This window comes from Melitaea cinxia, chromosome 17 (genome assembly GCF_905220565.1).
Source record: "Melitaea cinxia chromosome 17, ilMelCinx1.1, whole genome shotgun sequence".
In the NCBI taxonomy this organism is placed as follows: domain Eukaryota; kingdom Metazoa; phylum Arthropoda; class Insecta; order Lepidoptera; family Nymphalidae; genus Melitaea; species Melitaea cinxia.
In genome coordinates this window covers 2,494,747-2,520,785 of record NC_059410.1, presented here as the reverse complement: position 1 = coordinate 2,520,785, position 26,039 = coordinate 2,494,747, and the positions used below count along the sequence as shown (strand labels likewise).

The 26,039-nt window shown below is 35.4% G+C and overlaps 2 protein-coding genes and 2 long non-coding RNA genes across 4 annotated transcripts; 1 reads left to right on the top strand and 3 right to left on the bottom strand.

Moving 5' to 3' along the window:
• Positions 1-8,538: 8,538 nt before the first annotated feature.
• Positions 8,539-9,140, bottom strand: LOC123661899. The gene is made up of 2 exons (XR_006744404.1): positions 8,902-9,140; positions 8,539-8,816 (listed from the first exon to the last, which is right to left on the bottom strand). It is a non-coding gene; the product is annotated as an uncharacterized LOC123661899 (long non-coding RNA).
• A 2,370-nt stretch (positions 9,141-11,510) lies between these two features.
• LOC123661352 (transcription factor jun-D) lies at positions 11,511-13,914 on the bottom strand. The gene has a single exon (XM_045596322.1). The coding sequence runs from the start codon at positions 13,812-13,814 to the stop codon at positions 13,092-13,094; it is 723 nt and encodes a 240-aa protein (XP_045452278.1). The 5' UTR covers positions 13,815-13,914; the 3' UTR covers positions 11,511-13,091.
• A 3,460-nt stretch (positions 13,915-17,374) lies between these two features.
• On the bottom strand, positions 17,375-24,651 carry LOC123661534 (peptidylprolyl isomerase domain and WD repeat-containing protein 1). Its single transcript, XM_045596493.1, has 11 exons — positions 24,447-24,651; positions 23,090-23,250; positions 22,500-22,638; positions 22,143-22,230; positions 20,975-21,299; positions 20,556-20,674; positions 20,190-20,382; positions 19,413-19,647; positions 19,077-19,265; positions 18,235-18,386; positions 17,375-17,555 (listed from the first exon to the last, which is right to left on the bottom strand). Exons 1-11 carry the CDS (start codon positions 24,577-24,579, stop codon positions 17,412-17,414), a joined length of 1,878 nt encoding a protein of 625 aa, XP_045452449.1. The 5' UTR covers positions 24,580-24,651; the 3' UTR covers positions 17,375-17,411.
• On the top strand, positions 19,607-20,837 carry LOC123661535. Its single transcript, XR_006744351.1, has 2 exons — positions 19,607-19,650; positions 20,539-20,837. It is a non-coding gene; the product is annotated as an uncharacterized LOC123661535 (long non-coding RNA).
• Positions 24,652-26,039: the final 1,388 nt, after the last annotated feature.

Here is a 26,039-nt window from a genome sequence, read left to right as displayed (position 1 = left end):
TAATAATTTAAAAAACCGTAGACGGTACATCAAGTTTAGATATTACTCGATAAACAATTGTAGTGAAATCGCAACTACGTTGCTACCAGTCAATCTATACCTACTAATCTTAAAAATAAAAGATTTTATTTTTTGTTTTTATCTAACAGATAAACTCAATAGCGACTGACCTGACAATATCATAAGAAGAAGACTTGATTTTTACTTGTTTTTAACTTACCTGAAATTAAAAATTCTTTCACCAGTAAGTACAAAACTACGTTGTCTACGTTATCACTGAGTGACATAATATGGAGAAAAACATATGGAGAAATATGTATACATAATGGAGAAAAACGGAAGAGTCAAAGTCCTGTACATAGACATAGGCTTTACTTTAAGGGGATAAAATGGAACAGTAATAATTTGTTTGCTAGCAAACGAACAAAAACCGACTTCAATTACGTATAACTATAGTCAAGTAAACACGCATTATTGGAGATAGCTCAAAAACTACTTGTCAGTAGTTGTAGTCTTGATTAAATTTAAGTTAGGACCACATGACAAGCACCACCTTTCGATCAAAAAAAAAAAAAAAAATCATCGAAATCCGTCCACCCAGTAAAAAGTTGTGATGGAACATACTTAAAAAAATACAGTCGAATAGAGAACCTCCTTCTATTTTGAAGTCGGTTAAAAATTGTGTATAAAAACACCGAATACAATTTAAAGGGATAACAGGAAGCAATTAAATTCATGTAGTCGACGCAGATGAAGCCGCGGCAGAAAGCTAATTGGCTATAAAATTCGAAATTAGTTATCACATCGCCATAATGGTCCCCTCACCGATGACAATGAACGATGTCTCCCATTCTCCACTTCGAATATTTTCGGCGGTTCATCGACCTCAACCATAATGCCAACCATAAATAAGTTTACATATAATTGAGCACTTCTAATTTATAATTGATGGAAGGCGTGGATAATGTGCTTCTTCGTGAAATGAGGTTGTATATCATTTTAATTGACTACTTTGTGATAATTTGTGAGATAATAAATATAGATTAATATTTTGTGCCTAAAATTATTGCAGCCTCCAATTTCGTCTGCGGTTATTCAGTAGTTTATTTACCGATTTCCCTAAGCAAATTCCTATTGTCAGTATTTTGGGAGCCATATTTAATTAATGATTGAAGGATATTTATATTAAACATACAATACCCGTATTGGAAATTACTCAAATAACATTTGATATACAAAGGTCATTCAATATAAAATAAAGTCAATTATTTTTATTTACGAAAACAGTTATGGTAACAGCATTGTAAAGGAAACACTAAAATCGCCATTAAATATTTATCACTGCACATTTCTTTGTACCGAAAAACACTAACTAATCAAACAGGTTACACAAATACACACGCACAGAGACACAACATACATGTAAGTATAATAAAAACAAACGTGCACACATGCGCAAGCGCACGTATTTGATTTCTTTGTCTTCGAACAAAGAGCGATTCTTCGCATTGATATGGACGAGTGTAACTGGCTGAATAAATAAAGGGAAATCTTTCTGACGGAAAAACGTTTTCCTTTGTCCTTCATACTTTTTTTAACTGTTTGTATTTTTATCTGTTTTATAAAAAAAAAAAAATGTTCTGTTATACAGTACGAGTTATATTACCAAAATGTATCAAAAGTAAACAGTGTTTATACATAATAAATTTTATAACTATTTATAAATTATAATTAGACACGAACAATACTTAATAAATATTTATAATAAGCAAAAAGTTTCCAATCACTAATTAAAATAAAATTTTAATTTTACATTTAATGATATATTTTGATATTCACTATAGAGTTACACGACTTTGAAGTCTTTTATTTTGGTATGAAATTTGAGAAGTATATTGAAAAACTCTTTTATATTTTATTCATCACTTCAGCCTATAGCAGGTCACTGCTGAACATAGGCCTCCACGAGTTCGCTCCAAGAATGGCGTGAACTCATGTGTGTTGCCCATTGTCACCAAGCTGGGCAGGCGGGTTGGTGACCGCAGGGCTGGCTTTGACGCACCAAAGAGGCTGCTGCCCGTCTTTGGCCTGTGTATTTCAAAGCCAGTAGTTTGATGGTTATCCCGCCATCGGTCGGCTTTATAAGGGTGGCTATATTCTTTACTGCCGTAGCTACACAGCGTTATTTTATTAGGTATATAATTAAGTTATATACTTGTAATAATGCTTAGGGGGCGTTCATAAAATACGTGAGATGTTTAAGGGGAGGAGGGGGTCAAATCAAATCTCATCTAATCTTACGTTGGAGAGAGGCCTCGGCAAATATCACGCAATTTTTTTTCTGATTGAAACAAAAAAAATTATACTATTTTGTTTCATTTAATCCAGATTGTACACGCTTAAGATTTGATCTTAAGCGTAATCGTAATACGATTTTTGTTTTTTTTTTATTACTCACATAATGTATTAGACCTATGATATTGATTGTAATGCCTGCCTCTGATGTTATATGTATATGCATATATTGTGTATGTTAGGACCAGTGTGTTTTGCAAATAAAGTTATTATTATTATTATTATTATTATTATTATTATTAAGATCATTCACTAATTCGTTCGAAAGAAAATAATTTCATTCATACTTCGACGTTATACATCTACTGACTGTCAAACCACCATATTTGTTTTATACCAAATAGCTCAATTTAACTAGTCTTAACTAGTCGTAAATAAAAGCACGAAATATTTTTTTTTCTTTTTACAATAATAATCCAACGCGTTTACGTAAGAAACCCACATTTTAAAAAAATTCACGTGAGATTGGGGGTTGGGGGAGGGGGTTGAATAAAATCTCACGACATCTCACCAGGGGGGAGGGAGGGACAGAAAATTTAAAAAAACACCTCACGTTATTTATGGATGCCCCCTTATAATTACGCTTCAGCCTAATTTCCCACCAGTGGGCCTCTCTCCCCATGTAGGAGAAGGATCGAGCTTAATCCACCACGCTGCTCCATATAGAGGTTGGCGGTATAATATAAATATGGATATGGATATGGAGTACTGAAAAATATGGCCCCATTACCTATTTAATACTTGTAAATTCAACCTATAGGTATATTACTGAAAAAAATTAAATTAAAAGTTATCTAGAAGCGCTGCAGCTTGTGCAAGCTTAAAGCTGTACATGCCGCAGTGTATTTGATGTAAACTTTAGATTGATGAAGGCAGTTGTAAAGTCGTTTGTGGTACAATATTTATTAACCGGTCTTACAATAAGCTAGACGTATTTCATTCGCAATGTTATCGAGTCGATACTAAAACGTGTAAACAATGGAAGAAAGTGTGTCAGCCGCAGGACCGGCGCGGCGTCGCTTTCCGCGTTGTGAAATCCGAGAAAGCGAACTCCACGGACAAAAGTCGAAAAGTTTCCGTTTGGCATTTCCAATAAATTACGCCTTTAAATTATTTTATTTACGTTTTTGTATGAATTTGGCGTCTTTTTTTTCATTTATTTAGAAATCAACAGTTGTATACAATATGGAAGATGACATTTTCCAAATTGATAAATTATCAATTCATATTACCCAAACTCTTATTTCCCTGAAGTCGTAAATTACGAAAAAAGTTTTTAAGTCCGCTACATTGTGTTGGCTCAAGATCCATCAATAATATTTTAATAACATTGCATTTTGATTTTTGTCCACGGTTTCATTGAATTTTAGAAAAAAAACAACCGCTATCCAACACAAAAAGAATTTTTCAATTCGAAGCAGTAGTTCCTGAGATTGACGCGTTTAAACAAACAAACAAACAAGTTTTTCAATTTCATAATCTTAACATATAATTATAAAATACGCGTCACGTTGTTTGTCCGCGATGGACTTTTGAACTATTAACCGATTTTAATCTTTGCACACAGTGTGCAGTTTGATCTAACTTGAAAGATAGGCTATATTTTATTTCGATATAAATAATTATCATATTCACAACAAAAAATAAAGCGGTACGAAGTTCGCTAGGTCAGCTAGTATATATAATAAACTTGTGATTTCACAGGCGCAAAGGTAAGCTCATTAATCGATCAAAATTTGCCTATGAGAAACAGTGACATATTTGACTAGTGGCTAGGCAAAGGAGCCCTTAAATTCCATTTTTTTTTTTATTTGACCATCAGATGATTCGAATTGTAAATTCAACGTACAGTTCAACTACGTCAAATTAATTTAAAAGTACCTACTCTGTTAAACTCCAAGTACGTCAAAACAATATTTATTGTATGGTAATCTACTTTCGTCTACAACTAGTTTGGCCTGTATTTTGTTGATGTTATAATGAATAAATTATAATAAATTTTACATAGCACCAAAAATTCGCAAACAATAAAAGTATTCATGAACATGTGAGCAGTTTTATTTAAACAGCGTAATGTTAATGTGACGTATTAGAAATTTAATAAATAAATCTTTTATTTGTTATTCCCTACCGATTCATGTCAAATTTATAGTCTTATTCTGAGGTATACCATACGAAAAAAGGAAAAATAATCAAAATTACTCCATAATTAACGATAGAACCTTGACCTTTTTGAAGTCAATTAAAAAAATAACAATAATTGTAAGGTATTAATCAAGAAGTGCTCTGCGTCTCGTCCAAATTTAAATGAGACCACATGCAAAGCACGCAAACATTAGCTTACAAATAAAAAAGAATTATTAAAATAAGTATACTAAGTAAAGAGGTAACAAACATTAAAAAAACATTTACTTGAACTGAGAACCTCCTTCATTTTGCTCCTCCTCCTTAAAAAAAGTCTAAAATAAAAATTGTTATTAACAATAAAATATTAGTACCCGTATCGGCGAGTTCAGAAATCAATTGGCTCGAGTCCAACAGCGCACGTGCCTGCTCGATAATATACGAGTATATATCTCCGAGATTGTAGCCATTGTACATTTTAGCTTTACTGATTATGTAACGTGGCCGTAGTGCGTTTTCAAATAGCTTTGTTTAATATTTATCCTCGTTTTCAGTAAATCATCAAATTTTATTTATATTGTTTACTAGCTGTGCCCGGGAGCTCGTCCACGTGGATTTAAAAAAAGTTATTGTTCAGTTCACAGAGTTATAAAATAAATAAATTTCTAAAATATATATATATATATATATATATATATATATATATATATATATATATATATATATATACCCTGTGCTGTCGTAAGCAATTAGCAAGAGATTTATAAACAACAGAAGCACCGATTACGCCACTTAGCACATCGTTCGATACTCACCTACCCTCACTCATTCTATTACTCGAGTCATCAAGTATCGTTTCAAAGGCACGCGCCAACACCGATTAAGTGAGTAAATAAATATCCGTATCCATATCCGTATCCGCGGATATGCATTTTTGGCGATCCGGCACATCACTACTAAAACAGGTTGCATTTATTAGGAGTTATACATCAGAAAAAAAGTGTTTGAGTGTCAACTCCATCACGCGACTAATGTGGTTTGAAATTTAGTCTAAGATTACTGTAATATTTAAAAATTTATCTGTTCTATTAAATAATTTAAATTAATTTTATCTATACTAATATTATTATCAGAAAAGATTATATTGTTTGTTAGTTTGTTTGCATTGAGTAGGCTCCGTAACTACTGAACCGATTTGAAAATTTCTTTCACTGTTGGGAAGAGCTACACCTATCCCCTGGTGACATAGGCTATATTATATTTTCAAATGCTTTCTTTATTTAGTATCCTGACGCAAATAGAATGGTTTATGTGTGTGTATTATATTTTTAATTTTGAAATTTATTTTAAATACCAAACGTAAATTAGCGCTTGCTAATCTCATTGGTACAGTAAATCTTAGGGTGTAATATATATAATCATATAATATCTTGTACAGCTAAAACACTAGAAAGCATCTCCCACAGCTGCTGTTACGTTGCTTCACACGATTTCACACTCCATATTTAAACAAATAACTAAAACTTCGAAACTAATAAAATAAGGTAACAATAAAGCAAGCAACGAGAAATTCAATTGTTTATAGAATTTAAAATATATGTTATGAAATTCTGAAGAAGAAAAAAAAATGTTTATTAGATACGATTTCCATATAAACTTTTATTTAATCTTAACTTTATTGCTAAACATCACAAAACGTAGATAAATTAGTTCTGCGTGGTATAATAAATATCACATAATATTACGTCGAAGATGAAGGCAAAGGTAATAAATAAAATGTTTCGGTCAGGGTCAAATGAATACTGTTAAAACTTATTGTATGTATTGTATTTATTGTAATTATAGTTTTTGAAGAACAGTATCTTATTGAACTTGTTACTAATAATATATCATAACGTCAATTTAAAATAATAATAAAAATTTAATCGAAGGTTTACTAGGAAATTGATTTGAAGTCATCTCATAGTCACCTTAGGAACAGAGACCCAGAGATACCTGCAACTCGCGAGAGCATTTAGTTAATTTGTATTAATGTTGCCATGTAGAAGAGTCATATACAACTCAAGTTCCGCTTTCGTGTGTCACACTATTAAACTAATTATCTTATATAATTTGTACATATGTAACGTGGGGTGTATTTTACTATATTTTCATAACTTTTTACTATGTTTTTATAACTCACCGCACATTGATAGTTGCAAGTAGAATAATTATATCAAGCAGGCCACGCTTTTTAATCTGAATTGAATTATTCTCTTAATAACTTAAATTTTATTATAATTTAAATTTCAAGTAATTAATTATGATTAATTATTCGATCTTCTACTAGTGTAATATAAACTCTTTGTAAATAGAAGCGTGGTTTCTTAGTGTTTTTAAACTATAATTTTTATTTTTTATTTTGTAGTGAAAATTATGCTCAAAGATTCCATTACATACATACAACCCAAGCTAATAAAAGCATGGTAATTTTTTTTAGTGCTGTGTGGCTACGGCACTAAAGAATTTAGCCACCCCCTCTCTTCCCGTGGGTGTCGTAAGAGGCGACTAAGGGATAACAAGGTTCCACAACCACCTTGGAACTTAAGAAGCCGACCGATGGCGGGATAACCATCCAACTGCTGGCTTTGAAATACACAGGCCGAAGACGGGCAGCAGCGTCTTCGGTGCGACAAAGCCAGTACTGCGGTCACCAACCCGCCTGCCCAGCGTGGTGACTATGGGCAAAACACATGAGTTCGCGTTGTTTTTGGCGTGAGCTTGTGGAGGCCTGTGTCCAGCAGTGGACTGTATAGGCTGTAATAATAAAAAAAAAAAAAAAAATTTATATAATTATGCCACGACGACAACAGAGTAGACAAAAGGCTATTTTTTTGTTGTATTCTTGAAACAACTTTAAACAACCGTAAAATAAAATTCAATAAATTACCGACTAACTATAGTAAAACTAACAAAATTAATGGACAAATTTATTTTACAAGAAAGACATCACGGGTAAACGTGTAAAAAATCTTTTCAATGAGATCCACAGGACAGCAAGCGAGCAGTAACTTTAGGTAGCAAATTATTCACACACACACACACACATACTTATATAAGCCCGAGACAACCGTAACAAATTATCGATAACAAGATAGTTTTACAACGTTACCAACTTAACAAAAAAACATTTTTTTTTTGCTAATTAGTACGAGATAATAGTGTCTATCAACAGTACCACTAGACATGAATCTCTCCGCACGCTGTCACGGTGGTCATACTTTTTTTACACCTTGACTCACGTCAGGACAGACCGCACACGTTCTATCGGTTTCTTGGAGCCTTTCCAATTAAAAAAAATTAAAAAAATATGTGTAACCTACATATAGTTGAACATACAGGTCAAATTTGGAGATCTAATTCAACCACGGAAGAAGTGAAAAAAGGCAATGATGGGTGGAAGCGGCATTTTTTCAATGCGATTTTTTTTTTAATCTAAGTATTTTTTTTTTAAATAGTGTCTTTGTAAAACGGTAAAAATTTGGATTTTTTAAGCGCTATTGCGATAGCCTCGTCATTGTAGTGTAGAGGCTCCGGGGCTGTAGCCCTATTTTTTCCAAGCCCGGATCATGTTGACTAGTGCACGAAAATGAAGGCACGTCAATTAAAAAACATTACGTGACAAACAAAGCTGCATAATTATAAATTGAAAGTGATAACCCACAAATAATAATATATAATTACTAACTGACCCCGCAAACGTCCTTTTGCCATATATTTATTAACCCCCTTAATCCCCCCCCATTTATAACCAAGGGTTATGAAAAATAGATGTTGCCCGATTCTCAGACCCGATATGTACACAAAATTTCATAAAAATCGGTCCAGCCGTTTCGAAGGAGTATGGTAACTAACAATAGGGTCTTTAATACAACGGAAACCTCTACATTTTGTTTATTTTTTAATTGTTTAGGTATATATGCATTTTTAGCATTAAATGTTTTTTAATAATTAAATAATCACAGCTACTGTATATAAAATACAATACTGTGTATTAACATTTGAATTAAACGCATTGCATTATATTACATAATTTTTAATATATTTATCGCAAAAACAATATTATAAATATGATAACAAACACATCGAACAAGGAAAACAAGACCATTAAACGTTAATTGTCTAATAAATAACATTAAACGCAATTTTCGTTTCGTTATTAATTTCTCGAATGTTCCATTTTATTGCCATGTTTTTATTACACTGAAGTTAGGGATGGACATTTACAAAATACATCGATGATTTCGATGCGATGAATATCCTATAGTTTTTGCATTAAAAAAAGATCTTGGTCAGGTCTAAAAAAAAGTTTTACAGCGTAATATTGGCCGACATAAAACTTAATAAATATTAAATTTACAAGTTGAAATATGGATTACCTACCTTGATATGTCAAAAAAAGAATGTCGACACTTCTATTAAATTAGTGCCCGGTCTCTGTATTGGCCAAAATAAATAGCTTTTATAATATATTGAAACGGGGCCTAACTTACATTACATTTAAAAATACATCGTTTAAAATTTATCGATTCACATCGTCCAAAACTACTAGCAGTTAACTATAGCAATAATAATATAGTTTATGTAGAATCAAAATACATTGTACAAACAATATTATGTTTGTAAATACTGTACGGTGAGAACAATGCGTAGGTTTACTTGTGTTGACACTCGGTTTGCTGGCCACCGGTGACCTATATTTTAACAACTCACCGAACTACACGTTATATCATTATTTTCTTTATATAACTTACTATGTAATAGAAAAGTCTCGTTATTTTAACTATTTTAACACAAACTTAAAAAAAAAGGACGTGGTTCTCAACTCGACTGTATTTTTTGTATGTTAAGTGTATGTTATGAGTGTTTTCTTTGACGAATAATTTGCAAACAAACAGTTGTATGCAATAATATTATGAAAAATACATAAGTATTTGACAATAACCTTAGTTCCCTGTGTTCCTAGTATTAAACGTCATAACGCCAAGTACAGTATTATTGTATATTGTTCTAAAAAATAAAACTATTTTTACTAATTTTATCATATCAAAAAAGTGTAAAAATAGGAACACTTAGGCTAAAAAATTGTTATAAATTATCTAGTTTGTATAGACATAATGAATATGATATATTGAAAAAAATCAATGATATAATCTAGTAGAAGAAAAAACCGTAAAGAATTGACGGTAGGGGTTTTTATTATGCATAATATTTTTTGAAGTAACTGCCAACATATAATTTTGGGGTTAGATTATTGGACTATTTATATTCCTTTGTGATGAAACTTTTACGGCTCATAATAAATTTAAATATAATATTGTATTTACCTGTTAATTTAATGCAGCTTCGATCCACTTTTGCTCTTTGAAAGATAAAAAAATAAATGAATACATTTCCTTTTCTGTGTTATGGATTGCAATGTTTTTGCCGATGACACAAATAATATCAGCATGTCTCATATAATTGCATGTTATTACATAGTTTTATAAAATTGAATCTGTTATGTATTGTTGTGTAAGCAAGTAAATAAAGGTCTTATCAAAATTTATTCTTGCCAACCATAATTATATTAAAATGTTACATATTTTTGTTCTATAATTAACTTTGTCCCCGCAGTTTTAGATATTTCTACTCATGATCATAAAATTCAGTAAACGGGTCCTTTTACTAATGGACCATTCAATTTCGAACAAATCGATGGCTCCTAAGTATACTGAGTCAACTCTACTTCTAATAACTTTATTTTTTTGTTACATAGGTAGATAGGAAATGAAGTAAATGTTATTAATATCTTAAAAAAATGAAATAGTCAAAAGTTGTTAGTTGACAGTATACTTAGGAGCCATCGAAATGTTCGTAACTGAAAGGTCATTTAGAAAAACGAATGGTTATCTGAATACAGGAACCGGGCACAAAATGGCTTCATTTCGATTTCACAACTATTACAGGGTATAAATAATATTTTCACTTCTAAACGGCGGTGTATCAAGATGAAAATTTCACTAAGTTTTATATTGCACATGCAGGATCATGACTGTTAATAGTGCATTAAATTTCGTACAGGGTTTTGATAATTATTTTATGTTATGCTACAATATTGACAAATAGCAAAATCACTACTTAGGGCCTCTTTCAGCGGTTTAAGGTTGTGGATAACGCTATTTGACGGATGATGTTATCCAACAGACAAAACTTTTTGGTATATTATTATTCTTTTTTACACTCAAATTCCACTATAATTATGAAATATTTCTACTCGCAAATATAAATGAGTAACTTATAGTTTATTAATTGAGGAGAAACATGTCCTAATAGCCTATTCTATCACATACTGGTGATCAAGTCTATTCGTAGCTTATTTAAACTTTATCCACATCCAGACCCCTGTATTTTTTCTCATGAACCGATATCAGGGTTACTTTTATATGTATAGATTTCAAATGGTCAACCCGTCAACACAAGTTGACGGTACGTTATTTATTACGAATGTTTACGTAATTTCACAATATTTTGTTGATAATATTGTCAAAAATTCCTGCTTTATCTAAAATTTGGCGTTATCGTCTTTTCGTTACTTTTTGTGCAAACTACATATCTTAAAATTATACAGAATAGCTTATTGTGATGTAGGTAATGTTTACTATGCTGTTTGTATGTCAGTAATATTTTTTATTCCTGATAAAAATCAAGTCTTAGAAGTAAAGTTTTGGAAGTCATTTATCCCAATGCATAAATAAATGTACTATGTATTTGATACCATGGATCGATCCAGCCTGTAACATACCACAGCTGGGCACAGGCCTCTATCCATGAAGGAAAATTATTGGAGCCATTACGCTGTTCTACTGCAGGTTGTTGGATACTGTGGTTTACATTCCTTTCGTTTGTAAAGATCGACAAGTTCATAGTTGTATTTAACTACATAGTACTCAAATCTCAAGTCATAGTTTACATACGTGCGTCTAGAAGGTTATAAAATAAAAGAAAATAGGTAATGGTATAATAATATTCATAATTTATTTTTCTTTTTCATTCAGTTTTATCATACAATACGTATTCAGTATAAAACAATATTTCTTTGTTAAATTCATAAAAATATATTATTTTAGTATAACTGTTTTATCTTTATAAACTTACAAATTATTTGTTAACATTTTGAAGATTTTGTATAAAAATAATACAAAAAGGTTCCCTTGCTGTCTCCGGTTCTCATAGGTACAATGTATATCTTACCGAGCTACACTACGTACGTTTCATAATCATTCCGACAGCAAGTTCCCCAATATTATATAACAATTCAACTTGTTAATCGATATATTACAAAAAACTATAAGAATGGTACAGAACATTTCACTGTAGCACATTAAATGGTAACAAAAACAATAAAAACATAAGTATAGGCTTCAGTTTACAAAGCGTAGGCACTCGAGATTGCTACTTGATCCTAATTAATTTCACATTCTCACTAATAAATTACATCGCTCATACAATCTCGCTGTACATTCAGTCCGCTCGCAAAACACGCATCCGTTCGTCCATCACAATTTTTAATCGGACGGCCTCACGTTATAAGACCTTTAAAGAGCACCGGGTCGCTTCAGAGACGTTTACAAAACTTAGAAGTACGCATCTCGCACTCACACATCAGTCACTCTAGACTTCTAGAGCAAGGCACTCCGTCTCGCACGCTATCAGTCTTTCACACTAGCAATGCGTATCATCGAGCGTAACAAATCCGTCAGGCATCGAGGCGCCATTATTATAATGAAAAAAAGTTAACCTTGTGCAACAGAACGTGATTCGGAACGTCCGATTGCCGAACACATGGCCGCCATTCCGCGAGGGCGGCGCAGGCGGAATTTTAATTAACAGAACATCCGCTCGTGAGTCGCGACTGGGTGCGACGTTGCCAGTTTAACCAATAATTACATCCCTTTTGACTAATTATAATCTTGTCCTGTCAACGTCAAATGTGAAGCTTCCCTCCGATTTCTATATAAAACAATAAATATAATTTGTATTCGATTATAAAATTTATATCATTCAATATATTAATAATATACAATGCTTTACACTGTCTTGGGTCTCTACCTAAATCACACAACGCAAATCCGAATATTACAAGCAGTGTACGCTGTACGGCAACATCGCTCGAACGGGAAATTTATAGCACAGCTGGCAACGTCGCCTCAGCAGTCAGCTTCGTTTAGTCTGCAGTCGAATGACGTTGCATGATTATCCTTTCTAGTTTCTACACTATTCTAAATGAGAACGCAATACTGATACAAGAAAAATCATAGCGGCGACTTACAACGTTAGCTATATATGTACTCGAAACTCACTAAGTACATCCTTCGTCTAGGGCCACCCGAGCGTTACGCCCGATCGGAGGTTCTGTCATATCACTTGCAACATCTTAACAAACTTAACACAACATCCTCATTATAGCTTCACCTTACACACTAGATATAACTATATATTACACGGTAAAATTAAGATCACAAATCGCTTTGTATGCTGCGTCCGAGCGGGCGCGACTAGCATGGAATGTGGGGAGCGGCGGCGCAGCGCGCTCAGAAGTGCGTGTCGATGTGGCAGCCACCGTTCGCGTGCTCTAGCACCTGTTGCTTCAGCCTCGAGACGTGGTCCTTCAGTTTCACCACCATCTGGGCCAGCTCCGCGTTCTCGCCCTTCAATAGTTTCACCTTCTCCTCCAGCTTCGAGATGCGTTCTAGTTTTCGTCGCCGGCATTTCGAAGCGGCTACTCGATTTCTTTGTCTTTTACGTTCCAACTTTATCCTTTCCTGTGTGTCCATGTCAATGGGCGACAGAGGAGGCGTACTGGCGGCACTGGGTACGGTCTGTGGCTCGTCTTTGACGACGGGGGTAGGGTATCGGTCGAGCGGCCGGTCGAGGTCGGCGTACACTCTCCTGCCGATGGGCGCGGGCTCGCTGTGGTGTAGCTTGTCCAGCGCCTCGACGAACGGTCTCGCATACATCTCTTGTTCTTCCGTCGGTATCGCGGCGGGGAACATCACCTGTCCGCCCGGTGTCGGTGTAGCCGTTGTGATCATGCCGTTTTGCATTATAAGTTTTTCCAGCTCCGGTGAACCGAGCTTGAGCAGCTGTAGGTCTGGAGAAGAGAGAACGGGAGCGGTTCCGCGAGCCCTCTTCCCGCCTCGCCCGAAGTCCAAATCCAATGTCAAAGACCGCTTTAGACTGTCCACTGGGCCGCTCAGGGGATACTGTTCGTCGTAAAAAGTGGTCTCCATCCCGTGGCCGGATTGCCGAACCATGTGTTAGCACCGATCTACTCGGTATCACTTAACTCACTTCACGAAGAAAACTTTCTCATAGGACTACGTACATCCACTACCGTCGACGTTCCACTTGTTTCTAAACATTGTTAAGAAACAACTACTGCTTTTATGCAATGACTCAGATAAGCTATTTTTAAAGGTAGCGTGATAAATCCGAACGGTCATTGGTCGAATATGTCGTGATACTGCGTCGTACTCGTACGCTATTGGTCGATGTGATTGTAACGAAGCGCGAGGCCACATCGGGCTGTTTACGACTTTGTGCTATTACCGAGAATCGAGTGCCCTATGTCCATTGTTGTTACGATAGCGTAATTTATAGCTTTTAGATTTTTTCCTTCATGGGCGTCTATATACACAATGAATTAGTGTAACAAACAAAAAATGTTATTGTATCAGAACAATGTATTACATCGTTGAAGATAAAATAGACGTGGATAACTGGATAGAGATGAATAAGAAAAGAATGAGTAGGTAGGTATATGAAATATTTTTGTAAAATTTTGACATAAAAAAATCATTGGAGTCTTGTATAGCGTGAAAAATTTTATTCTAAACTAGCTGTGCCCGAAACTTCGACCGCGTGGAATTTAAAAAAAAAATGTTTAGTTCGCAGTTACATAATAAATAAATTTTTAAAATAAAAGTATGTTTAGTTACTCCTTAATACATCAGGTATCTGCCAGTGAAAGTCCCGTCAAAATCGATCCAGCCGTTTCAGAGATTAGCTGGAACAGACAGACAGACAAAAATTATAAAAAATGCTATTTCGGTATATGTACCGTGTATACATCCACATGCATTTAGTAAAAAGCGGTTATTTTCATATTACAAACAGACACTCCAATTTTATTTATTTGTATAGATTGGAATTACATTGCAATGAATGTACTAAAGTTTATATTTTTAACAATAACATTATATTCATTTTGTAGTATCGTTAATAGTTGTATAATCTTCCAAATAATATACAAAGTAATATATATGTATATATTTTTATTACGTACCAATAATAACTATTAAATTAATAATGATAATTATTACATATAAATTGAATATACTTAGCACAGCAACACAACAGCGAAGAGCAGCTGACTGCATCTTTCTCGCCCACACTCGGCGATCCCGAGTTCACCTGATCGAGTCTTTCACCTTCATCCTCAGAATGACGGATCAGCCTAACTTACTACCTACGAAAAAATGTGCGTGCGGTGTCATCATCATCATCATCATCATCATTACAGCCTATCACAGTCCACTGCTGGACATAGGCCTCCATAAGTTTACGCCAAAAATAGCGTGAACTCGTGTGTTTTGCCCATAGTCACCACGCTGGGCAGGCGGGTTGGTGACCGCAGTGCTGGCTTTGTCGCACCGAAGACGCTGCTGCCCGTCTTCGGCCTGTGTATTTCAAAGCTAGCAGTTGGATGGTTATCCCGCCACCGGTCGGCTTTTTAAGTTCCAATGTGGTAGTGGAACTGTGTTATCCCTTAGTCGCCTCTTACGACACCCACGGGAAGAGAGGGGGTGGCTAAATTCTTTAGTACCGTAGCCACACAGTACAGCCGTAGTAGTAGCGTGCGGTGTGCCAAAGGAAATTTTCACTTCAAAAAACCTCTAAGACTATTTAAAAAAAAACAGTTTTCCAGTATACAAAAGAACAGTGGAAACAGTTCTTAGGGGCGAAGAGGAGGCGGGGTAACCGCGCCTAAACAGCGCCACAAGAAAATATATGCTAGAGGTGCGCGGCCAGGGGGATATGGCCACACTGTAAGAGTAAAAGAGACATTAATATATACTTTACTCTCTCGCCCAACAGATAAAGTTTGAAGGAAAAATATATTATCCCTAATATATTTTTATATACAATTTAGCGAGATTTATAGTTGTTGATTGCTAGATTTTGTCTTTTCATTTATTCTAATTTTTAATTTCCGTAGCTTGGACATTCATAAAAAAGCTTTAAAAGCAAAATGAATAAAACTCAGGAAATTAAAAAAGTTACCCATGATTTCAGTTTATCAATAAAAAAATGTAAAAATTGTATGTAAACTATAAATTTATCCCTTTTAATATTACTATTTATTATATTTAGTTAAATCGAGTGTCAGTAAAAGTATATTTAGCATTAAATAAAATCAGATAATACATTCATATAGGTTTGTAGAGACATCTTTCGCACAATAGCCACGTTCTTAACTTGACTATTTACCGGTAGATGGCCTTTATCCCGATATTAATTTATCGCGAATTGCTTAATTCGAAATAGGTAATTATAATAAAGTCAAAATGTTTATATTTCGTTATTTTTTGTTTGATATTTATTTATTTAGTATCAAATTTTTCTAAAATATTTAAAAAAAAAATGTAAATATACTCGCTTAGTAAGCACCTATGTCTGGCGCAGACTTGGGAAGCCCTATGTCCAGCTGTGGACTGCAATAGGCTGAACAGACTGACTGACTCCCTATGAAAAAAAAATCTCATAAAACATGGACAAATGCAGACTAAATTCTCATACCAAGTTATGAGAGCAAAAGAGTTCTCGTAGACTCTCATAACTCGGTATGAGAATTTGGTCTGCATTTGTCCATATTTTATGAGTTTTTTTCTATAGGGCTGAAGCACCAAGTCTCATGTGTTCTTACGAAACTACTTAATAGTATGTTTTTTTTTTTTGATAAATTATAATAATTTTAATTATACTGGAATCGAAATAATCCCTTTGTCTGCGGATGGCAAAATAGCCGACTTTCGGTCGTTTCTGTATGATACATAAGACGGAATTAGATATTTTGCACTAAAACATAATGTGTACGTATGTATGTTGTATACCCAAAAATTAGGGAAAAAAATATTGGAACGAAGTTCCTTACGGCAGGCTTGACATTTGGCTGGGCGACCGAACTGAAGAAAATGTAATACTAAAACTGTAAGAAAAATATATAACGGAAGTGACGTAATATCAGTCACACAGTCAAACTGTATAATATGACGTTTGTAAAACTAAAATATTACTAGTAAACTTTTTTTTAAATTATTTATGTAATTTTATACTGTCGACAAAAATAAATAAAGACATGTTTCTTTATTTCACTTAATAGTTTGAATTATTATTATTATTTTGTTTGATTTATTTTATTTTACGGTATTTGTTATTTTCTAAAATACTAAATTTCCTAAATACTTGTGGTTTTTTTTTTAATAGATAGACTGATTTAAGAGAAAGGTTTATATGTATAATACATGCATAATAGAGGAACACTGATAATTTTTGCAACCGTGCGAAGCCGGGCGGGTCGCTAATTCTCAATATAAGTTAGGTGACACTAAGAAAAATTCGGTGAACAGCAAAGCGACTGGACTTCTGATGATCCTGGAGTTTTAGGCGTCTATAGGCTACGGTACCCGCTGACCGTCTAAGTGGGCTGTACACTTGTTTGCCATTCTGGTCGTATAGAAAAATGTTGAAAAACCGTTTTTTGTCACACAAAACGTAAGTAAAAATAAAGGTTACTCAGAAATAATAGGCCTTATTATAAAAAAAATAAGATTTTAATTTATTTGGTACACTTATTTTACAGTAACGGATATGACTCGTATATCGTCGTAGGGCTTGTCTGTTTTGGGGTTGGTCTTGGCGCTGCCGATATTCTGAACCACTTCCATACCACGCACCACTCTCCCGAACACCGTGTGCTTGTTGTCTAACCAAGGCTAAAAGAAATACACAGTACAATTATGATTATTGTTATATATTGTATTATTATACGCCAAGCTGCATTGGAGCAGCGTGGTGGATTAAGCTCTGATCCTTCTCCTACATAGGAAAAGAGGCCTATGCCCAGCATTGGGATATTATAGGCTGAAGCATATACTATTATAATGCGATTAGAAACTAATATGGAAAACGCATAATACACAAACGCCACAATGCTCAAAATCTGGAGCAGACCGACTAGAGAAGTACCTCGACCTTACAGAAGACCATAGCTAAATAATACTGCTTTCAAGCAGTGCGTTGTGTTCCTGTTGATAAGTAAGGTAACCAGAGCTCCTGAGGTTGGAGTAGGGCCGGTAACGCGCATGAGATGCTTTTGGTGTTGCAAACATTTATAGGCTACGGTAATCGCTTACCATCAGGTGAGCCGTACGCTAGTTTGCCGACATAGTTGTATAAAAAAAATTGCAGTTATAGAGATAGAAGTGAAAACCTAGAACTTTTAGTGTTAAAATTTGCATGAAGTTTTCACTTGAATCTCCAACCCGCCTGCCTAGGGTGACTATGGGCAAAACACATGAGTTCACGTTATTTTTGGGGTAAACCTGGGAGGCCTATGTCCAGCAGTGGACTGTATAGGCTGTAATGATTTCACTTGAACAAAGCTAGTAGTACCGTGGGCGCCAGCGTGATGAAGAACTGGCTGCCGTTGGTGTCGGGGCCCGCGTTGGCCATGCTCACGGTGTACGGCCGGTCGTGCTTCAGCTGCGCGCGGAACTCGTCCGCGAACTCGCCGCCCCAGATGCTCTCCCCGCCCGTGCCGGTCCCTGGGGACACAGCGGACTCTAACTTTTTGAAGTTTAACTTCTTTACGCACGCTTGACTTCGGAGTGAACTGGTGAGTGCGTGACGAGAGCGTTACGAAAAGTGTGATCGGGCGAGGCGAATGGAGGGGAAGAGAGAGAGCTCAAATTTTCTTTCTCTCTTTCTCTCATAGCCAGTTACGTTTCGTTTCTCTAAAACACAGTGCGGGCCTATTGTGCAGAAATTTTACTTCAGTTGTGTGTTCTAAAGCACAATCGTTTTTTTTATTATAATATTTTATCAAACGCTGCTAATAGATGGCGGTAGTAGTATTTTTAAACGTAATAAAAGATTAACTACCATCGGTGAATGATAATTTTTCCACCTCATTCCCACTCTATCGCATCTTATCTCAGTATTTAAAAGGTTGGATGTATACTTATAAACTAAATTAAAGAAAAAAATAAATAAATAATTTGGTCAGCAAAGATTAAACTATGTACCTACATGTATTTTATTAATAGATACATATTAGATATATCATAAAAATCAAATAGTCAGTCAGATTTTTAAAATCAAAAAATTACATATAGATGAGAGCTTATATACGTCCGCACATAGTATATATATATTTTAAAACTAATATTGTATTCGGAAATAGTTTGAAAAAAATATATATGTCTAATACGAATGAATTTAAATACCATACTAACCAGTAGGATCTCCCGTTTGTATCATGAACCCTTTGATAACCCTGTGGAATATATGTCCATTGAAGTAGCCATTTCTAGCGTGCCCGCAGAAGTTTTCCACTGTACGAGGGACGTCTTTTCCAAACAGACGGATGTGAATATCTCCTAATGACGTATGTAGGATTGCTTGTTCGTACAGACGCTGAACACCTAGAAAATAGATACAGATAACATATTCTAGTTGTAAATACAGACGCCTAATCTTAAAATTAGGGAAAAAAATCCTAGTTGAGATTCTCTAGTTATGCGAATTTATTAAATAATAGGGTGATTTAATAAATTGAGTATTTAACTGACCTTGGCCCTCAGTAGCAGATATGATATCTTCTTTCGACGGTTTCTCATTGAAGATATCTCTGTCTGCATCGGGGCTCTTGACGTCGTCGGGACTCCGTCTCGAGAACATATAAAACCTGTTCTTTTTGTAAGCGGTACAAAAGAGCGTCGGGTCAGTTTTAACACTCAACAGTGTAGGATTCTCTGAGCCTTCCATCTCGAGGGTACTTGCAACTTTTGATTGATTTGTCCGTCCCTGGTGATAATAATCAATTTGCATATTTATTTAATGAAAAAAAAATGTTACATGTAAACGTGTAAATTTTGCGTGTAAATTTGGCAGTAGTGTCGATAGTGCCCCGTGCGCTAGTGCCCCTACCTGGAAGAGCGCGAGGCGCAGCGGGCGCAGGTTCTCGGGGCGGCCCAGCGTAGCGACGCAACGGTCGGTGGCAGTAGTGTCGATAGTGCCCCGTGCGCTAGTGCCCCTACCTGGAAGAGCGCGAAATGCAGCGGGCGCAGGTTCTCGGGGCGACCCAGCGTGGCGACGCAACGGTCGGTGGCAGTAGTGTCGATAGTGCCCCTACCTGGATGAGCGCGAAATGCAGCGGGCGCAGGTTCTCGGGGCGGCCCAGCGTGGCGACGCAGCAGTCGGTGGCAGTAGTGTCGATAGTGCCCCGTGCGCTAGTGCCCCTACCTGGAAGAGCGCGAGGCGCAGCGGGCGCAGGTTCTCGGGGCGTCCCAGCGTGGCGACGCAGCGGTCGGTGGCAGTAGTGTCGATAGTGTCGATAGTGCCCCTACCTGGAAGAGCGCGAGGCGCAGCGGGCGCAGGTTCTCGGGGCGCCCCAGCGTGGCGACGCAGCGGTTGGTGGCGAGGTTGGCGAGGCGCACGCCCAGCATGGTCGCGTACGCGACGAAGTGTCCGCTTGCGTCGAACACGACGTTGGCTAGCGACGCGGCTTCAGACTTCTCCAACTCGCGTTCTGTCGCCATTCTGTCAAACAAATACACGAAAGCATAAAATACACATATAAAAATTTTAATAAATATAAAAAAAAAAAAAAAAATTATCAATTATTTGGATTAATAAACCATGCCATAGATTAGCATATGAAAATAGTATAATGAAAAAGCATACAAGGAAAGTCAGGGATACTTTCAGCCAACCTTCTGCCAAACTCCATGTTAGGAAGTTGCTGTGTTTGGTGCTGTAACTCCTGGAAGCGCTGCAGAGACTCATCAATAACCTTGTGCAGCTTTCCAGTCAAGAAATGAAAAACACGAACCTAAAAAATTTAAAATAAATCTTTGAAATGTATCAATCCAACAATTAAGACTTTAAGTCTGTTCGTCCATCTATCACAGGAATATATGTTTGTAACTCTATAGAGAATTGAATATTATTTATAATTATTGCTATAACTACAAAATTAAATAGTAATAACAGAAGTATGAAATTAATTTGGGTCCTCACACAAAAGTAACGTTTTTAAAAAGACTTTTATTTTGCATTAATGTCAGCCCTTTGTAAAAATGTTTCAACAGAAGTCAAAATTTGATTTTAAAAATATAAATTTTTACCAAACCTTCCTATCTAAGCTTATCGAAGCCATCTTCTTTCCATCGGGTGAAAAATCAAGCGACGTCGGGTATGTTTTATTCTTAACAAAGTCAAACAGATCTGTATCTAATTTAGAGGTAAACTTCACATTCCTCGGGAACTGGTACTCATGTTTTGGGCCCGTCCAGTACTCAACGATGCCGACTTTGTCAACAGACACTGCCGCTTCAAATACTGGATTGTATTTTATTGTTGCTACTTCACCTTGATGTAACTCAAAAGTATGTAGTGGTGTGCCGGATACTTGCTGTCCATCAAAAATATGTATCTTTTTACTATTTTTTTCTGACCTATAACACAAATATTATATGAATACCTTTAACTGTTGCATCACTACATCATCATTACAGCCTATACAATCCACTGCTGGACATAGGCCTCCACAAGTTCACGCCAAAAATAACGTGAACTCATGTGTTTTGCCCATAGTCACCACACTGGGCAGGCGGGTTGGTGACCGCAGGGCTGGCTTTGTCACACTGAAGACGCTGCTGCTTGTCTTCGGCCTGTGTATTTCAAAGCCAGCAGTTTGATGGTTATCCCGCCACCGGTCGGCTTTTTAAGTTCCAAGGTGGTAGCGGAACTGTGTTATCCCTTAGTCGCCTCTTACGACAGCCACGGAAAGAGAGGGGGTGGCTAAATTCTTTAGTACCGTAGCCACACAGTATCACTACATAGTCTATAACAAAGTCGCTTCCCGCTCTCTGTATGCTTAGATCTTTAAAACTACGCAACGGATTTTGATGCGATTTTCTTTAGTAAATAGAGTGATTCCAGAGGAGGGTTTATATGTATAATACATGCATAATATAGCAGAGGAACACTGATAGTTTTTGCACCCGTTCGAAGCCAGGGCAGGTCGCTAATACTATTATATTTTGTTGTACAATAAAGTGGATCATTCTTCATAACTGTGAGGAAAAAAAATCTTTTATACAAGTTTATGAATAGAATATCAATGATCTACACAGAACACGGACGCGTACTGCTGCGGATTTTGAGTAACCAGTGTCTTTATTTATTTATCAGTGTCAATTTATTTGTAAGACTTTGTAATGCAATAAAACTTTTTTGCACACTTTTCCTGATTATTAAATTACATATTTTATTTTGAGAAATGTATTAATACTTACACAGCTAATGCTGAAATAGGATCGCCAGCAGAATGAACCCACTCAGCACAATATGGCTCAAACTCAATTGTAATCATATTTATCATATCTGTAAGTAAACAAGTAAAAAATCATTACATTTATAAATGTAAATATCATATTTTACAAAAATCACAAGAACAAGTATAAAAATATTAATAGCAGTGATGAAATTTTTGATAGAATTTTAGTTATAAAAAAATATAAAGAGACAGGATAAAATTGCTATTTGACATTTACGTGTAATAGTGCCCCAAGTAGTTAGTATGCCCCAGATGTCCAAATGTGTATGTGTATTAAGAACATGACATATTTTTTTTACAAAAACAAATTTCTTACCAAAATTAACAACATCAAACACTTTAATTGTTTTCTCAGTAGAAGCTGTACAAAGCAATGTGCCCGTGCTATTGGCGGCAAGATGACTGAACGGTGCTAAGTGACAACGGAAGTGCTTAACAAATTCTATACCTTCTTCCTGAAATAAATTAAAAAAAAAAATTGAGATTAGTAGTTCTTAAAAGTAAACGTATAGAATGTATTTGGGTTCATTTAAGTTTACCCTTAAATAAGCTTAACCTCAATGTGTTTGTTCATTAGCCAATTTATTTTACAAAAATAACAATTTTCTTTTTACCAAAAGAAATAAACAGCATTTGAGACATTGATGAAATCATCAGCGCTATCTTGGGACCGAATCATAATCAAAAATTTCTCTATTCAAGAAAATCACTTATGAATTTTCATTTTGAAAATTAAAATTATATCAGATTTTATAAATTAATAAAAATTTTAACCAAACTGGTAATTAATCATAGAAAAAGTTTAAGAAATAGAAATACGATTTCATACATTATAATAATATTATAGTATAGAATGAATGAACCCATTCATAACTAAAAATAATATTCTCGTAAAATTAACCACACCTGTTTTTTCCAAAATTTCAAATGCCCATCCTGGCTGGCAGTGATAACAAAGTCTGTCTTGGTCACCACAACATGTGTTACAACATCTCTGTGCATGTAGCTCCTTTCATATGTCTCGGATGACGGCAAGTTCTCTAGGTAGAGAGACTCAAACTCCAACACTGTAAATTATAAGAAACTAAATTATAGCCATACATTTGTTAACTAATGTTGTTTGTTATTATATATTGTATTTGTTAACTAACTGCTCAAAATCTGGAGCAGCACTGGTAGAGAAGTACCTCGACCTTAGAAAATGATAACAGTTACATAATACTGCTTTCAAGCAGTGTTGTGTTCCTGTGGTGAGTAAGGTGACCAGAATTAATAGACATGGGAGATTGTTTCAGCAACACGCTTGTAATGCTTCTGGTATTGCAGGCATCTATAAGCTACAGTCATTATTTACCATCAGATGAGCTGTACACTCGTTTACCAATCTGATTGTATTACTAAAAAAATTAAATTCTTTCATTCTTACTAGCTATTAAACAAGTTTAAAGTTTTAAAATTCATTGCAGCATTCCTGCTTCAGCATTAAGAGAAGTTATTACTCGACAGAAATAACTACTTAACAAAGGAAAATTATTCAACAACCTCATACAGTGTAGCGGGATAGGGAATTAAACTCGGAAACTTCTCCTAGCTGGAGAAAGAGAGCTTGCCCAGTGGGTGTTACATGAATACATAATTAATTACGTTAGGTTCATCAATTATTTATTTTAGTATTTATGTTGGGTTCTGTGAGCTGTAGAAGGTAAAGTAAATTGAATTTATCTGATCTCCTACTGCAACTGTAGCTATAATCATCTCGGCCACAATCTTAAACAGTTCATTAGAATTTAGCTCTGTAAGTTGCTATAAAAATAGTTGTAAGCCCTTTTAACTAGGCTGAGGATATTCGGACACTAGCGTGACTCCAGCTGTAATCTAGCGTGACAGGTACTTGTTGAAATCCCATAGACCTAACCTCAAAATTATACCGTTCATCGGCATAATTTCATTCCGTGACGTCTCTGGCGCTTCGGAAGGTGCAGCCTCTTCATCCTTGCGTAACAAAACGCAGACACCCGAGCGAGCAAGAGCCTGAGGCTGGTCACCGAAGGCGACCAAATATGGGGGAACGTGATTAAATTATGGAAATAGACCCACAATAGATTTGAAATTGTACTTAGTGCCAGTCACACTAGTCACGTTAAATTACCGCTGGAGTCACGTTAGTGTCCGAATATCCTTATCGTTTTAACTATTCTTAAGCTTGTCGTTTTTTAACCGTTTTCCTTATTTTTTATTGAAATGTTGCTTGGTCTTGATTAACCTTTTCGTTTTTTCGGTTTAGGTTTTGCCGCCTCCGAAGGCATAGGTCCAATCCATTCTTCACTATCCTCAATTTCTGCAGAAGTTGTTGCTTCTGGACTCTTAGGTCTTTTTTCGCCTTGTTCTTCTGACATTATTTTGTCATTTATATCAGTCTTATTATTAAAATTTTCGAGACATTCATTTAAAATTATATCACAAACATAACTTCAAGCTCAAAATTTTGTTTGTTTTGTGTATTTACTTCAAACCTTTAAAGTTTACAAATTACAATACAAACGTCAGATTTGTATAAGCATCTTAGGAAACACAATATATAAGCATCTTGGTCAGAACAGAAGCATGTACAGCAATTGACACCTGTCATCTCTACGTCAGCGGTACAGTCAGTCAAAGAGTATAAAAAATAAAAAAAATAAAAATGATATAAAAGTATAAAATTATATTAAAATTTTATGTAAAGCACGATCTTATTGTACAGACCGTAATGTAAAGGTACAGTTTTCGACCTTACCGGTAAATAACGTTAATTTCTCCCCTATACCTTATAAACCGTTGAAATTTTTAACGGTACACACACAGCCTCTCGCTCTTTTCCCATATAGAAAAAGAATCAGAGATTAATTCACCACGCTGCTCCAATGCGGGTTGGCGGATTTATTAATAATATTAGTAATTAGGTAACAGAAACGTTTTTTAACGAATGATGAAATTTCAATTTGTTTTTAAAATGTTATGGTAAAATGAAATTTGTTACCAAACTGAAATGACAAAAAAAAAATGTGTGTGTGTACTAAATTATACACGTTGCTAACATCTTTGTTGACTAACTAACTTCAGGGCACCGGTTATTTTTTGTGACAGTGTGCGTGCGCATCGTAAAAATTTACACTCATCATTTTTCCCTAAACCTTTTTCGCCAGTCTGTCATCCACAGGTGTCACCCTAAGTTCGCGTACTTTAAAACCGCCGAGTAAGTTCGTTGACGATCCGACAAGTTTGAAACTTCACTCGTAACCTCCTCCACTCGTGCGTGTGGCAGCATTACGAGCCGCGAGCCGCTAATTTTAACTGACTTACAAAAAAAGGGGAGGTTCTCAATTCGATTCAGAACCTTAGAACTTTTGACTGGGTGGACCAATTTACATGATTTTGGTTTTAATCAAAAGGTGTTGTGTGTCGTGTGTTCCCATTTAAATTTGATTGCGATCTAATAAGTAGTTTTTACAATTCCAATACTAAGCAAGAAGTTAGGAGAGAAAGTTAAAACATCGTAAGAATATTCATAAATTGGAAGCTTATGAAATTGATTAATAGGAGCTTCTGGTTTAATGTTTATTAATTTTCTGTAGCTAATGAAAAAATAAGGGATGAGTTTCGTGCGCTAATATCTAGAAGTGCTAATCAGGTGGTCTAATATTCTAAGTTTATTGATAAGCGGATGATTAATGAAGGAGTTGACTCTCATTAGAAATCTGTCTGCGAGGAATTGAAGTCTAATTGATACGGGTGGTTCGCCACATTTCACCTGGAGAGCGTTAATGGGAGAAGACCGCATGCATTCCATAATGTGGCACAAAGCTTTTGTCTGTAG